Raw genomic sequence first — 16,076 nt, forward strand, 5'->3', positions numbered from 1 at the left:
GATATGGCCCCAATATTCAGTCTGGCACCCACATAAGTGTCCTAATTTAGGACATATTTTGAGCTGTTCTAAATTAGGCTGCTTAGCTATGCGGGTGCCAGAATTGAATATTGCCAGCACCTGTATGACCCCGGGCTCCTCCCTAACGCCACCTCCTGTCCCGCCTTGACCTGGTCTCTTTTTTTGTGAGGGGTCAGAGGCGATATTCAGCAGCAGTGCCTGGTTTAGTGCCACTGAATATTGGGTTAGGCAGCCCCAGGAGATTTAAGTGGGCAGGAGCCTTTCATGCCTACGTAAATCCCTTTGAATATCAGCTCAAAAATATCCATGCTAGAATACAACGTAAATAATGAAAGACTGTATTTTACCTCTAAGCAAAATAGCCTCTACACACATGAATGAAAACTGAAGCTAAAAGCCACTTTGCTTTTACAGTGGCTGACTTTGCACCACACTCAGAGAGACAGCTGATGTTATAGCTCTAGAGAGAGGCTAATTCCTAAGCAGTTTATCATCCCAGATTTACAGATTTAAATTCCAGCTAAAATTTTATACCCAAAGCATTTATTTGGAGTGCTCTATGTACCATAACCTATTGTGCAAGATCATAACTGCATTATTTGTAATCGTAGTACAAAAAAAAAAAAAAAAGAACACGAGTAGCCCCCCTCTTCCCAATCAATACTTTACAATTCCTGGTGTCTAGTAGTGTAGTCAAGGCAGGAGTGATGCCCCAGTCACAGTAGCCATTTTTGAGAGCGAAGCCAGATTGGGCACGTGGAACTGGAGTACTTTCCTGCCCCAATTACACTCCTAGACCACCAAGGATTGTACAATATGCCCGGAGGAGCCTACGATGGGGTGGGGGTCCAGGAGGAGGGACAACTATTCAGGGGGAGGGAGACATATAGGATAAAGCACACATTTTTGGGTTTCCACTGAAAACACATGGTCATTTTCAGCTAAAAGTGAAAACTTGGCCAAAACCGGACAGAAAAAGGATTTTGGTCCAGTTTCAGCACCAAAACTAAAATTAGGTTGCCCTCTATTTGCTTTCATAGCAGAGAGGTTAAGGACTGAAGGCCCCGAGAGTCAGACTTTTCAAGCCAGGAATGAGGTAAGAGGGAATTTGTACTGGCTGCACATCTGGGGCAATGGATGAAAGTCCAATGTCGTTCTTTAGTGCTGTTTTCTGACAGTTTTCATTCCAGCTAAAATTCAACAGAAAACAAAATGTGAGCAGGAAAATATTTCAGCTCTATAGTAGGCAAATAGTGAAGTCATAGGAGAGCAAGTAGCTTTTGGCAGTAGAGCTGCTTTCAGCTTTGCATGTGACATGCTCTTAGAAGCAGCCTTCTGTTGGCTTCCCTAATGGCAGTGCTGCAGAGGGAACTGGGTTTGATTCCAGCTCAGGTCTCTGTCTTCCATTTCTCAAGTCAGCTGTAGCTGAGGATGCTACAGAGAGGGAGTCTCTTATTCCACGATGGTGACACCCACTGGCCGGATTTAGGGTCCTTGATTGCAGATTCCTAAAAGGGCACTGGTACATGGCAATGCATAGACTAAAGGAGGTTGGGAAGGGGTGTCAAATAATGGCCCAGTACTACTACCCAGTTAAACCCTGATGAGTGCCCCTTTAACGGACAGTACTGCTGAATATGTGCTCTGATTGCCACAGTACTTACTGTTCAGCTAGCACAGGGTCAGTCCAGGGTGGAGACCGGGTGGACATTTTATTAGAAATATAAGCAACAACAACACATAAAAAATAACATAGGGGCCAATATTCAGACTGTGGGCGTTAGCGGTGATGCTGGAAGCCGGATATTCAATGCCAGGCCATTTACAGTGAGCGGCATTGACTATCCGGTTTCTTTTTAGCCAGTATCAACATAACCAGCTAAGTAAACATTCACACTTAGCCAGTTATGTTGAAACTGGCCAAAGATATCCCATGTTTTCAAGTGGCCATATTTGGCTGCTATACTTGGGCTGAAAATTGGCAGATAGCGGTTATATTGCCCGATGTAACCAGATATCTACTATCTGCTATCCAGCAATATTCAACAGGGAATAGCTGGCTATGCCCCCGCTAAATATGGGCAGATAGCCAATTATGGGGCATTTAACCATCCTGGCTGGTTAAATATTTTTGAATATTTTTTGGGATAGTGTGCACCAGGATCGGACTGACCATTCAGGCAACTGGGCAGTGCCCGAGGGCCCAGAGGTTCTAGGGATCCCAGAGGCTGTGCCCGATTGGCCGCCACCACCACAGCACATTGCAGCCCTCCCCAGTCCTACCTTGAAGGGTCTGGTGGTCTATTGGCCTCTGTGGGGGCAGGTAAGAATCTCATTCTTGCCTGCCCACAGCCACTACTCTGCATAGTGGTGCCAGCGTGTCTTAAAAATGGTTGCCAAGACTGCCACGGTAAGTCTCGGCAGCCATTTTGAAAAACACGGCAGCAACAAAAGAAAATCTGCCAGGTCCAAACTGAAAAACCTGCACTCAGTAGAAGCTGAGGGGAGTGTGATCAAGCAATGACTGTGCTGTAACCTCAGTACTCAGACTAATACAAGCAAATTGGATTCATTCTCTTGGGTGGTCTGTCTGTGTGACTGCAGCTCCCCTGGTCTTGGGAGCCTGGGGAATACTATATCAGAGGTGTCACCATAAACTCTTGGTGTCACTTGTCTCCATCTGTTCACCCTCTCATTAGAAATACAAAGGAAAGGTAAATATGATGCATAGCTGCCATGACTTTTGCATGCTGGGGAGGGGGAGGGCAGGGGGCATGCAGCTACTAAAATTGTCAATAGTCATCACCATAAAGCATATGGTGATGGATTTAAAGATCTAAACATGTATTTCCTAGAGGAAAGGAGATAATGGGGAGGTAAGATATAGGGATGATCAAATACCTCCAGGGAATTAATTACGTCCTGGGAAGTTATGCATGTGCATAATCACACAATTTTGCCTAAATTGGTAGCTATTCAGCAGGGCCTAATGAGAATGATCTTCCTGGAGGGCTTTAGGTAGGGTGAGAGCAGGCAGTTGTGATTGACAGTCACAAGAGCCAGTCAGCTTGCTGCATGCTCCTGCTGAGGTCAACAGAGGATGGATCAGTCATACTCAAAGCTGCCTACGTGGCTGAAAAGGTGCCGCATCACCTGCTGAGGCTGCCTGACTTGTGTGCTTTCTGCTGACTCAGAGGGACAGGGCTGCCTGCCTTGTTGACCTGCGGAACACAGTTGGGCTTCACAGAAACTGAGAGGTATGGCTACCCTAACTGTGGGTGCCAAACTTACACCTGCTGAAAGCTGATGTAAAATGCTGGTGCCCAAGTTGAGTGCATAGACCCAGTATTCTGGAACAACAAGCACAACCTTTCAGAACACCCCTGACACGCCTGTGCCCCTCCTATGGGGAATTGGATGCCTCATGTTATTGCATGCAAATCCTAATTGGTGCCAATTAACGTCAATAGTTGGTTGTTAGTGGCCGATTATTGCTCATTAATGGCTTAGATCTGGGGCCATGTGTAGAGTCCGGGGGTTAGCGCTCAAATGTTTGGGGACCCCTTTGTGGCTTGATGCATCTGGTTCCAGGAATATCATAACTGTTGTGTAAGTACTTCCAAGTTCTGTAGTGTAGTATAGTAGATGCCCCTGCACACAAGCACCAAGCTGCAAACAGTTTATAGGTGCCGCCACAAAACTGCGACCGTTTCCATGATAGAGCAGCACCGTCAAGCAAGTTCTGTACCATTTAAATATTTTCTTTGCATAGTTCTAATTTTATTTTTTGTGCATAATTTAAAAATTTTAGGCATGTAATTTTGAAGTTGTTGGTTCCTAATTCCCTAGCATGTAATTAACATGAATAAAAAGAAGGGGAAGGGGAATACGAGACCCTTGGGTTGGGTTACCATTTTTGGTATATGGAGGGAGAGGAGTGCATGTAACCCATGCTAGTATTAATGTTGGGAGCTAATAATAAAGACATACCAAGCAATAGTGGTTCATGCCATATTACAGTTTATTTAGTACTAGTAAAAAAGGCCCGTTTCTGACACAAATGAAACGGGCGCTAGCAAGGTTTTCCTCGGAGTGTGTATGTTTGAGAGAGTGTATGTGAGAGTGACTGTGTGTGGGAGAGAGTGTATGTGCGAGTGTGTGTGTGTGAGAGAGAGAGTGAGTCTGGGTGCGAGTGTGTCTGTGAGAATGAGAGTGTGTGCAAGTGCGTATGTGAGACAGTGTGAGAGAGTGTGTTTCACACAGATACAATGTGTGCGAGAGAGTGTGTGTGAGACACAGACTCTCTGTGAGACTGAGTGTGTGAGACCAAGAGAGTGTGTGTGTGACTGTGTGACACATAGAGTGAATGTGATACAGTGTGAGACATAGAGTGTGTGAGAGTGAGAGAGAGAGAAAGTGTGTGTGTGTGACAGAGATACCTCCCCCCCTCCCTCCCTCGCTCCCTCCCTCCGGTGTCAGCCCCCCCCCCCCCTTCTCTCTCTGGTGTCTGAGCGTTACTGTGCAGGAGCTGAGCTCTGGCTGTGCTTCAAGGAACTGACCAATCCTATTTAATAGAATGCACCTCCAACATTCTGAAGCCGAGAAACCTCGTGTGGTTGGTCACTTCTGCTTGTGACGAACCCGGAAGTACGTGATGTCAATTCAGGAGATGGATACAAAGAGCAGGAATGTCTCAGCCATGCAGTCAGGTTCAGAATGTTGGAGGTGCGTTTTATTATATAGGATGATGATAATGGTAACTCACTTGGGTTTAGGAATGGCTTATACATTAATATAATTAGGTAAGGAAGGGGTTGGGGTAAAAGAATAAAAGTTTTTGATGGTTTATAATACTTGAGCTTCATTGGATACAACATATGTATACTTGATGTACATTCATTGGAGAATTTGTTATCTTTGTTCTGTCTTCAATAAAAATGTTGAAACATAAAAAGAAGGGGAAGGGACTTGATATGCCATCTTTCTGTGGTTTCTGCAACTACATTCAAAGCAATTTACATAGTATATACAGGTTACTTATTTTGTACCTGGGGCAATGGAGGGCTAAGTGACTTGCTCAGAGTCACAAGGAACTGTAGTGGGATTTGAACCCAGTTCCCCAGCCTCAAGGTCTGCTGCACCAACCACTAGGCTACTCCTCAACATGAATATAAGAGGCAATACAAAGCTTTTTGAGCTTCCCACAGCGCTGTCACCATGCTCTGCGGTTTGAGATAAGTAGCTGCTAGTACTTTATCATATTTTGATCCTGTTTGGTGCTTTAATATCACATTATAACAAATTTTGAATTAAATAAAATGTATAAAATTGAAGTAGGCACTGAAGACCTTGAGGCAAATGATTGATGCATCTAAGTGAAGCTAGGATCTGAAATAGCTGGGGCTATAAGAGGTTCCACAGCCTATTTCGTATTCATCTGATGCCTCTTTGTCTTTCAGTGACCTTTTTTTGTAGGATACCTGGTTGTTACCAGTTTCTTGCATTGTCACTTATACTTGTGTTCCCTTTCCTTTATTTTCATTCAGTTTATTTGGAAGAGGGCTCTGGAGTGGAGGAGTAGTCTAGTGGTTAGTGCAGTGGATGTTGATCCTGGGGAAGTGAGTTCGATTCCCACTGCAGCTCCTTGTGACTCTGGCCAAGTCACTTGACCCTCCATTGCCCTTGGTACAAAATAAGTACCTGACTATATTTAAACCACTTTGAATGTAGTTGCAAAAACCTCAGAAAGGCAGTATATCAAGTCCCATTGCCCTTTCTCCCCTCTGTTTTTTTCACATGCAATTAACACACAGGAGGAAAGGGAGCTGTACAGTGGCACCATGGAATGAGGGTAAAGAGAAGTCTGGGGAGTCAATCTAAGGAAATATTTATTCACAGGAAAGGTAGTGGATGCACTGAATGCCTCCAGCAGGAGGTGGTAGAGGTGAGACAGTACCAGAGTTCAGGAATGCATGGGATGAGCCCAGAGGTTCTTGGAGGGAGTGGTAGGGGTCAGGGCAGGTGTTAGACATGCTGGGACCAAGGGCAGAAATTTGGAAAAGAGCCCACTGGTAGGCTGTGCCTTCTTCAGCTTTGTATAGGCTTGGGGAACCTTGCAACCTCAGGGCCCAGGGTAAAAGAGAGGCGCAGTGCCCCTTGGTGCACGGAGCCGTAGATAACATGGCGCCGTGCACCGAGGGGACAGGCGTGTTCGTGCCAGCGGGGTGCCAATGCGGAAGCGAGGTGGGCTCGTTCCCGCCGCAAATGGGCACCCCGCTGGGAGAGGGAGGAGAGGAAGCGGGGTTTAAAACCCCAGGGAGCAGCCCGGGACAACCTCTTTTGCGTCCGGGCTCCAGGTGCAGCACCTCACCTGCAGGGAGATCCAGAGCGGAGCGGCGTTCCAGGCCAGAGCGACTCAGCGACAATCCCCCTGCCCCAGGCGATCCCCCTGCACCGGGCGCAGGCAGCGGCTCCTGGCGCATGCAGGGCCCAGGGTAATTGCCCTGCTGTACTCCCCTCCCCCTCAGTGCTGATCCTGAAAGGCATAGAAATGCTGAGGGGGAGGTTGGGGGGGGGGGGCAGACTGAATGGGTCTTACAATCCTTATCTTCTAACTATTCTATTTGTCTGTGATTCCCCTGTGCCCAGGGCAGACAAACAGATTGGGCTCCCTATTGTAATATAAATGCATTGTAAACCTCCCACAAATGGTGCCCTGCATGGTTCTGACTGCAGAGGAAAAACAGCAGTGGAGAAAGCAGCAGGTAGGCAGCACTGCTGACTAGTGCACAGGGGGTGGTATGAATAGACAGACCTATGTGAGCTGAGGTGGCTTTAGATATCTGAGAGGGCCTTTCCTAAATATTCAGGCCCTAGGCACATGTTTAGTTTGCTTATACTTTAATCCTGACTATAATGAGGTAAGAATTTAACTACTGAAAGAGCTTGTCTGCTGTCAAACTGATCCTGTGGACACAGTTAATCCACTGCGTACCATTTCTTGAATTAAAGTTCTACCTTCCTCTGTATGGTCATTCCAGGTCGCTGTCAGTGCAATGTGCATGGTTCCTATGGGGGGACGTGTGACCCCTCCACCGGACAGTGCTCCTGTAAGCCTGGGGTCGGGGGCTTGAAGTGCGACAGGTGTGAACCTGGCTTCTGGAATTTCCGTGGCATTGTCACTGATGGCAAAAGTGGCTGCACTCGTGAGTACAAGTGATGTGGGAGATTGTGTGCTATCATACAGCTCTAACCTTATAGAAATGCCCACAGCCCATTCCAGTAGGGTCTCTGGCTCCTTATGTACAACCTGCAGTCTTTGGACCGAGGTGGCTTGATGATGTCTGTTGAGCAGAGGAAACCAGCACCATTGCTACCTGTGAGTGGCCAGGGCTGATGAATGTTTCAGCCAGGAAATTCAGCCCAGTCCCCAGGAACCTCTGACTTTAGTGTTGTAGTTCTCTGTTGTGAACTCCTGAACATCCAGCTATGAGGAGGCTCCTTCATTTGTATAAGAAAGCTTTTTTACATGATAGAGAGTGAATTCATAATTAAATATCCTCCCATCCCGCTGCTGTTTCACATGCTTATCCTGCTCCGCTGTCCTGCCCCTTCCTTCCTTCTCTCTGTTTTTCTCTCTCACTGTTCCCACTTTCACTCACTGTCCTCTTCCGCACACTGGCACATCCTCTATCCTCCTCTCACTTTTTCTCACCCATTCCTTTCTCCCTCTGCTGCTCACATTTCCTCAGTATCGGAGATCAGACGGGATGTACTGATATGCCCCTCTGCCTCCTCCCTGCAGCGTGCAACTGTGACGCCATGGGCTCTGTGCGGGATGACTGCGAACAGATGACTGGACTGTGTTCCTGCAAGATGGGCATCACAGGCATGAAGTGCAACCAGTGCCCCAATGGTGGCGAGCCTGGCTTGAGTGGCTGCGAGAAGGGTAAGCTATAGGGTCTGGAATGGAGCTTTAACACTTTCTATAGGGGAAAAGAAACCGCCCTATAGCACAGCTGTACACGAAATGATGTGTGTGCTTCAGAACGACTCTGAGCAAGGCATGTCCTGATTGGAGCTAGCAGTATTTATTTATTTATTAGGATTTATTTACCGCCTTTTTGAAGGAATTCATTCAAGGCGGTGTACAGTAAGAATAGATAAAACATGAGCAATAGGCAATTACAGCAGTAAAAATATTCAAGTAACAATACAAAATATGGCATGGTACTAGCCGTTGAGCCCGTAAAAACGGGCTAGTATAGGACGGGGGGGGGGGGGTTGAAAGGCACCTTCTCCTTGCCGCTGCAAGGCCCCCCCTGCCGCCGAGCTCGCCGCTGCCCCTCCGAGGTCACCGCTACGGCCCCCCCCCCCCCGGAGTCGCCGCCACCCCTCCACCCGGGCTGGGCCCTCGCTTCGCTATTGAAACAGCGCGGGAACGCAGCACACAGCTCAGATGAGCTGCCGTCCTTCTTCTCTGCCTGTGTCCCGGCCTCATGGGCGAGGGCGGGACACAGGCAGGGAAGGAAGGCCGACGGCATCTCAGCTGAGCTGTGTTCTGCGTTGACGCTGTTTCTATAGCGGAGCGAGAGCCTGGCCCGGGTGGAGGGTGGGTGGTGGCGGAGGCGACTCCGGGTGGGAGGAGTGGTGGCGGCGACCTTGGGGGGGGGGAAGCGGTAGCGACGGCGGTTTCGTCCCTCCCCTTGCGCAGTAGAGACCCTCTCTGTCCCGCCCCCGTCATCACGTATTGACGCGGGGGCGGGACAGAGAGGGTCTTTACTGCGCATTTGCGAGTGAGTTCGGTCACTCGCCGTTTATATGTTTGATACTACTTCAAAATTCAAATAATACTGCGCAGAGCAATTTAAATTAGAAACTAATAAGTCATCATATGCTCTGAATATAGGTTATTAATTTGGCACCTATATCTAGGATCACGTTGTTTCTAATTAAAGTAGCCTCATAAGCCCAGGGTACCATCTATTTAGGACACCACTGAAACGGATAACATCATTGGCTCCTCCACCTTCCGAAAACACCTGCAGAGTAAAAACTCCCCAAAGTTATAATAATGGGAGAAAAAGTCTGCAGTAAAAAACGGAAGGGGAGATTTATAAATGTGACCAATTTTCGATTTAGGTGCTCAAACAATAACCTTGATTTTTTTACTCTAATACTTAAATGTAAAATTGAAAATCTACTTTGAAGAACAGAGTGTCAGGAAAATCACAAACCCGGAACAAAAAATCCTTTTACTTAGCTTTTCAACGGAAGTGCTGTACAGCATCAATCCCGATATTTCTCTTGGTTTTGTAAAACCCAAATGTGTTCCAGTCTTCAGACCACTCTACAATTACTCAATTTCTCGACAGTTATAGGAATTCCTCTGTTTTCGCTACTTCATCAGGAGAAATTCAAAATAACAAATAACTGTTTTTCTTTTACTTTTCAGTCGATGCAAACACACGGCTCAAAATGGCGACTGTTTAAATAGGACGCCTTCAGACCTGACTCCTCCCTGTGATTACATCATCTCCACTCAATCCGATAGATTAGAAACCAAGTTTTATCAATAGAAGTCTTCCCATTTTAACTGACCATTCAGTCCCTTAGGAAAACTGTTTGAAGACGGTAGATCCATCTTTGTTCTTTTTGATGTAGAACTTGTGAAATGTCTCCTCTCCTGCCATTCTCTACCAATTGTTCTATTATCATACAACGTAATTGATTGAATATATGACCTCTATTAACACAATGTTTCACTAAAGGCATATGTAATTTCTCTGCTTGAATTCCATGTTTGTGTTCTATTAACCGTGTTTTAAACATACGTTTCGTTTGACCAATATATCTGGAACCACAGGGACAAGTAATCATATAAACCACAGCTTTTGAAGTACAGTTTGTGGAACATTTCACATAAATCCATTTGTTTTTTGCATAATCCCAAAACCTGTTAGTTTTACAAAACCAAGAGCAATATCGGGATTGATGCTGTACAGCACTTCCGTTGAAAAGCTAAGTAAAAGGATTTTTTGTTCCGGGTTTGTGATTTTCCTGACACTCTGTTCTTCAAAGTAGTTTTTCAATTTTACATTTAAGTATTAGAGTAAAAAATCAAGGTTATTGTTTGAGCACCTAAATCGAAAATTGGTCACATTTATAAATCTCCCCTTCCGTTTTTTACTGCAGACTTTTTCTCCCATTATTATAACTTTGGGGAGTTTTTACTCTGCAGGTGTTTTCGGAAGGTGGAGGAGCCAATGATGTTATCCGTTTCAGTGGTGTCCTAAATAGATGGTACCCTGGGCTTATGAGGCTACATTAATTAGAAACAAAGTGATCCTAGATATAGGTGCCAAATTAAAAACCTATATTCAGAGCATATGATGACTTATTAGTTTCTATGGTATACTACTTGCAATGACAACACAATACGTAATAGAACATTATAATTGGTAGTGAACGGTAAGGCATAGTTGTAACATATAGAGTAAGAAAGTAGGAAGAATTTGAAAGTAAGGTGACTGGTTTGAAGAAAGTTGCACATGAGGTTAGAGAGATGGTTAATAAAATCATAGAAACATGACAGTAAAGGCCATATGACCCATCCAGTCTGCCCATCCTCTGTAACCCCTAATTCTTCCTGTTCCTAAGCAATTCCACATGCTTATCCCATGCCTTTTTAAATTCTGGAACAGGCCTTGACTCCATCACCTCCACCGGGAGGCCATTCCACGCCTCCACCACCCTTTCTGTGAAATAATACTTCCTTAGGTTACTCCTAAGCCTATTCCCTCTTAACTTTGTCATATGCCCCCTCATTCCAGAGCTCTCCTTCATTTGAAAAAGGCTCTCTTCCTGTACATAAATGCCCTTGAGATAGTTAAACGTTTCTATCAGTTAGGCTAGGAGTGGATAAACATGTCCCGCTGCAGTATGTGCAGCCCAAATCAATCCTTGTGTGTGTGTGTGTGAGTGAGACTATCAAGTTAGTTACTTCTTCCATTAAAGGCTTAGTTGAAGAGCCAAGCTTTCACCTGCTTCCTGAGATAGTCTTGTGTTAAGCGGAGCCTTTCAGGCAATACATTCCAGAGTGTGGGGGCTACTCCGGAGAAGGCTTGCTTGCGGGTATCACATCGTGTAATGTCTTTTGGAGAGGGTGTAGTTAGTGAAAGTCCTTGGCGGTGTGTGGAGGATCATCCTATTCTTCAGATACTCGGGGCCATTTCCTTTCAAGGCCTTGAAGATCAGACATAGAGTTTTAAATTTAGCCCTGTATTGTACTGGTAGCCAATGAAGTTTTTGCAAAAATGGTGTGATGTGATCACGTCGCTTGCAACCTTCTATGAGTCTTGCTGCTGCATTCTGTATCAACTGGAGCTGATGCAGGCCCTTTGTAGTCAGACCATTGTATAGTGCATTGCAGTAATCCAGTCTTGATGTTACCATGGCATGCACAACTGGGATAAGATTTACTTTCTCGATGTAAGGAGAGAAGCAGCATAGCTGTCATAAATAGTAGAAGCAGCTCTTAAAAGGTTGCTTGGATTTGGGGAATCAGAGTAAGTGTTGAATCTAACTGTATTCCAAGGTTCCTGACTTGTGATTTGAGGGGGAGTTCATACTTCTCAAAAGGGATTTTGATGTCGGGTATGTATCCACTTGTGTTAGGGACCCAGAGAAGCTCGGTTTTACTTGGGTTCAGGCAAAGTTTGTTGTGTTTAGCCCATTCTTGAATTGATGTTAGACAAGTGATCAGTTTACTCAAGGCTGTAGGTAAGTCAGGTTCAATGGTTATGAGTAGCTGCACATCATCCGCATAGATGTAGAACTGAGTGTCCATTGACCGAATCAGCTCAGCTATTGGCTTGAGGTAGATATTGAACAGAATAGGTGACAGTATCGATCCTTGTGGTACCCCGCAGGTCAGTGTCCTGTGTATGCATCGGGGCCATGCTCTCCCTCACTCTGCAGACATCTTGAACAACAGTAGACGTATTTTTATTCCTTATATTTCATCTCCTTGGTTTCTTTGGAAGCGTCCTGTTGATCACGCTACTCCAGATAAAATCAGGCCATTGAGCAAGTTAAAGGTTGAGTTATGGCTGCTGAATCGCAGGCCTAAATTAGCATTTAGCCAGCATCTGCACTCTGGTCTCTGAACCTCTTCTCTCCCCGGTGTCGGTACAGGTGACCTCGGTGCCTGCAGCGATTCATTCTTGCTGCTTGCACCGGCCCCGCTGGCTTCCATCTGCCACGTTCCGCCAGACAGGAAACAGGCATTGACGTCAGCGAGGGTGGGACATGGCCAATGGAAGCCTGTGGGGCCGTCGCAAGCAGCGAGAATGAAGTGCTGCAGGCGCTGAGGATACCTGTACCAACATCGGGGAAGGACGGAGTTCAGAGACAGGAGCACAGATGCCGGGACGCTGCAGAGGAGAGGGAGAAGATGTGGGGTAGGTGAAAAAAAAAACCCTCTTATGTTCTTAAAAAATATCTCCGGGAAGATATTTATGGTGTGTGGTTGTGGGGGGGGGGGGGCACATGCACGTGGAAGGGCCCATCCAATTTACCTCTGGGCCCATCCATAATACCGAGTCAGGCTATGCCTCTGCATTGGGGGAAATTCTTTATATGGCACCTAAAAAATCGGCATGGAAATTAATGCCGACTAAGCATATTCTATAAGCGGTGCCTAGATTTAGGTGTAGTACATAAAATGCGCTTAGTTGATACATCCATTTACATCAATGAAAATGTGACGTTAATCCCAGCACATAGATTTAGGTACACTGGGCCATATTCTATAACTTCGCGCGTAAATTTCGGAACGCCCACAAAACACTAATTTCCCCTTCCATAACCATGCCCCTTTTTGCCTGCGCGCATTAGAACTTAGGCACACTGTATTAGAGAATGCGCTTAGCGAGTTGTGCACGTAAATTCTAATTATTGCCAATTAGTGCTCATTATTGCTTGTTAAAGAGCTGTTATCATCGCTGATTAGCTTGTTAAACCAATTAATTTACGTGCATTGTTATAGAATATGCTTGGGTTTCAGCACTGATCTCTAGGCACGCTATATAGAGTCTGGGGGATAGCGGCTAACCGGGTATCCACAAGTAATTCAGCGCATTGCCAGATAAGTTTCTCAGCCAGATCAGGCCACCCAAATAGCAGGCCTATCTTTGGCCGCTATAAACGTAACCAGCCAGTGCTGAATATTAACTTGGCCGGTTAAGTTTAAACCAGCGAAGAAACCCCCCAGATGCTCAATGTCGGCCACCAGAAATGGCCCAACATTGAGTATCCGGGCTCAGCGCCAATCGCAACACTTACTGAGGCTGGTCATTCTATAAAGGATCTTCTATAAGGTCAGTCGCGGTCTGAAAATCAGCCGGTCATTCTGTAAAGGAAATTAAACGCTTACTTTCTTTTACAGAATTAGCGTGATTGGGTATATATGTGCCTATGCGGTTAGGCATGAGCACTTATGACAGCTGGTGTATATGCTTGTGCCTGAATGCTTGAGACTGCCAGACCTATATATATCCCTTATACACAATGCAGCAACAAAATTATAAACATTTCAAAATCCCATCGTATACTTCTCCAACTGTTTTACAAAATTTTATAGCAACTTTTCAACATTTTAATGTTCTTATAAGGATCATTAGAGTTCACAGCATCAACATTGCTTTAACTAGACTTTCTAGAGCAACAATGTGCAAATCTGTGATGGATCGATAAAGATTTGCACATCGTTGAAATGTGAATAATTTTGTTGCTTTACGTGTGTATAAGGATGTATATGCCTGGGATAATTATCAAGGTATTTTATATGTCCCTGCATAGTAATTAATTTGGTCCTACTTATTGGCTTTATCGGAGACTGCCAGAGGGCACCCATGTGTATGCACACATGGAAGATATACGTATATTTACAGAATAACACTTAAGCATGCCAGTATTCTAACTATTTACGTGTGTGTTTGGTGTGTAAATATTAGCACCTTATTTATAGAATTGCCCCATTACCTCTGAATATATTGTAAAGTTAAGCACCAGTGCCAGCATTTAACTTTGAGTGGTGCCTGTCCCGGTTTAAAATCAGGCCTTTTATTCTATTTACAATTCCCATTTTGACGATTGTTCTTCCCGTGTGTATTTTTCATTTACTGTATATACAACTGGTACACCTAAATGTAAAGTCAGTGAATGCTTTTTATCTGTAGACTTTACAACAGTTTTCAAAGGGAAAAGTACATGCACAAACCTGCCCCTGCTGTTCTGTGGGGACCTTTTCTACGTGCGTTTGTGTGTGTACATTTGAAAGATCAGAAGTTGTGTTAGGTGCACCCTCCATCCCAGCCCTTCCCTATAAATGCTTCCTTGATACGTGGGTACACTTTTGTATTGGCTGTATATGCACAATAGGACCCACATCCATGATGGGCAATTTTAAAAAATCCCACAGAAATATCTTTGAAATTTGTTTGAAGGGGACCCTAGCTAGGGCCCTCTCGAGCCAAAACATTAATAAGTCACATCTGTGATGTCTGATAGATCCGTCTGCCCCCAAGTCTTGTGCTGAGATGAGGTGCGAGTTTGGAGCTTCCTGTGTGGAGGTCGGCAGCTTTGCGCACTGTGAATGTCCTTCACTGCTGTGCATCCAAGCCAACGTAACCAAGGTAAGGATATGTTCCGCCAAACACAGTCCTTGTGGTTCTTTCCCAGATGTGCTTCAGGGACAGAGGAGCACAATGCATGTCACATTTCACATTTAAACTTTATTTAATATACCATAAATAAAAATATTAGATAAGTAGTTTACGTTTAAAATAATATGGAAAATAAAGAAATTAGAGACACGTATGGGAACCTAGTTTACAAGATTAGGTATAAAAACAATTAAAAAGCTATAATAAATTATAAACACGTATAATAAAATTTAAAAAAATATTAATTATACTAAGATACAGAAGGAGGGGAGGAAGTGAAATATAGGGGAGGGGAGGAAGTGAAACACTGTGATAGGGGGTAGCCATCCAAGGGAATGCTTTCACAAAAAGGTGGATCTTAAGTGCTGCCTTGAATCGTAAAAAGGAAAGTTAAACATTGAAACATAGATAAAGACCACATGGCCTATCCAGTCTGCCCATCCATACCATCTACTCTCCTATCACTCCCTTAGAGATCCTACCTAATTGTCCAAGCACTCTTGAATTCAGACACTGTTTTTTCAGTGGGTAAAGCATTCCAGGAAGTATGGGTAGCATGAGATTGAATATGAAGATGAGAAGGAATTCTGATCAGCAGAGCACAAAGTGGGTAAATAAGGAATGAGAGCCCTATTGGGAAAAGGAGGTAAACTTGAGTGTGAAATCAGAAAACCAAAAATGAGAACTTTGTAAGTAGTATGGTGGTATACTGGAAGCCAAAGTTCAAGAGTGTAGTAGCAGAGTTACGCTATCATACCTTTTGGCTCCATGAATTAATTTGAAGAACATATTTTGAACTAATCGTAAGTGTCCATCTTCTTTCTAATCAGAGTCATAGATTATGTGGTAAAGTGCCACCGATGAGACGTGGAGGGGCAATCGAACGGGGACGACCATCTCTAAGGGCACCCATCTCTAAGGACATCCCCGCAAAGGGGCAGGGAAACCGCTATTATCGAAACAAGATGGGCGCCCATTTTTCGTTTCGATAATACGGTCGAGGATGCCCAAATCTCAACATTTAGGTCGACCTTAGAGATGGTTGTCCTTAGAGATGGTCGTCCACGGTTTTCGGCGATAATGGAAATCGAGGACGCCCATCTCAAAAACGTCCAAATCCAAGCCCTTTGGTCGTGGGAGGAGCCAGCATTCGTACTGCACTGGTCCCCCTCACATGCCAGGACTACAACCGGGCACCCTAGAGGGCACTGCAGTGGACTTCACAAATTGCTCCCAGGTGCATAGCTCCCTTACCTTGTGTGCTGAGCCCCCCAAACCCCCCCAAAACCCACTACCCACAACTGTACACCACTATCATAGCCCTAAGGG

General features: G+C 45.1%; 1 protein-coding gene across 3 annotated transcripts in view; it reads left to right on the plus strand.

Moving 5' to 3' along the window:
* AGRN (agrin) overlaps window positions 1-16,076 on the plus strand; it is a 379,875-nt gene that overhangs the window by 298,868 nt on the left and 64,931 nt on the right. For all 3 annotated transcript variants that reach the window (XM_030186208.1, XM_030186209.1, XM_030186210.1), the window contains 3 exons: window positions 7,062-7,226; window positions 7,826-7,969; window positions 14,593-14,717. In XM_030186208.1, coding sequence (XP_030042068.1) covers window positions 7,062-7,226; window positions 7,826-7,969; window positions 14,593-14,717 — 434 coding nt within the window. The remainder of the gene's footprint in view (window positions 1-7,061; window positions 7,227-7,825; window positions 7,970-14,592; window positions 14,718-16,076) is intronic.

Source organism: Microcaecilia unicolor, chromosome 13 (assembly GCF_901765095.1).
Source record: "Microcaecilia unicolor chromosome 13, aMicUni1.1, whole genome shotgun sequence".
Taxonomy (NCBI): Eukaryota; Metazoa; Chordata; class Amphibia; order Gymnophiona; family Siphonopidae; genus Microcaecilia; species Microcaecilia unicolor.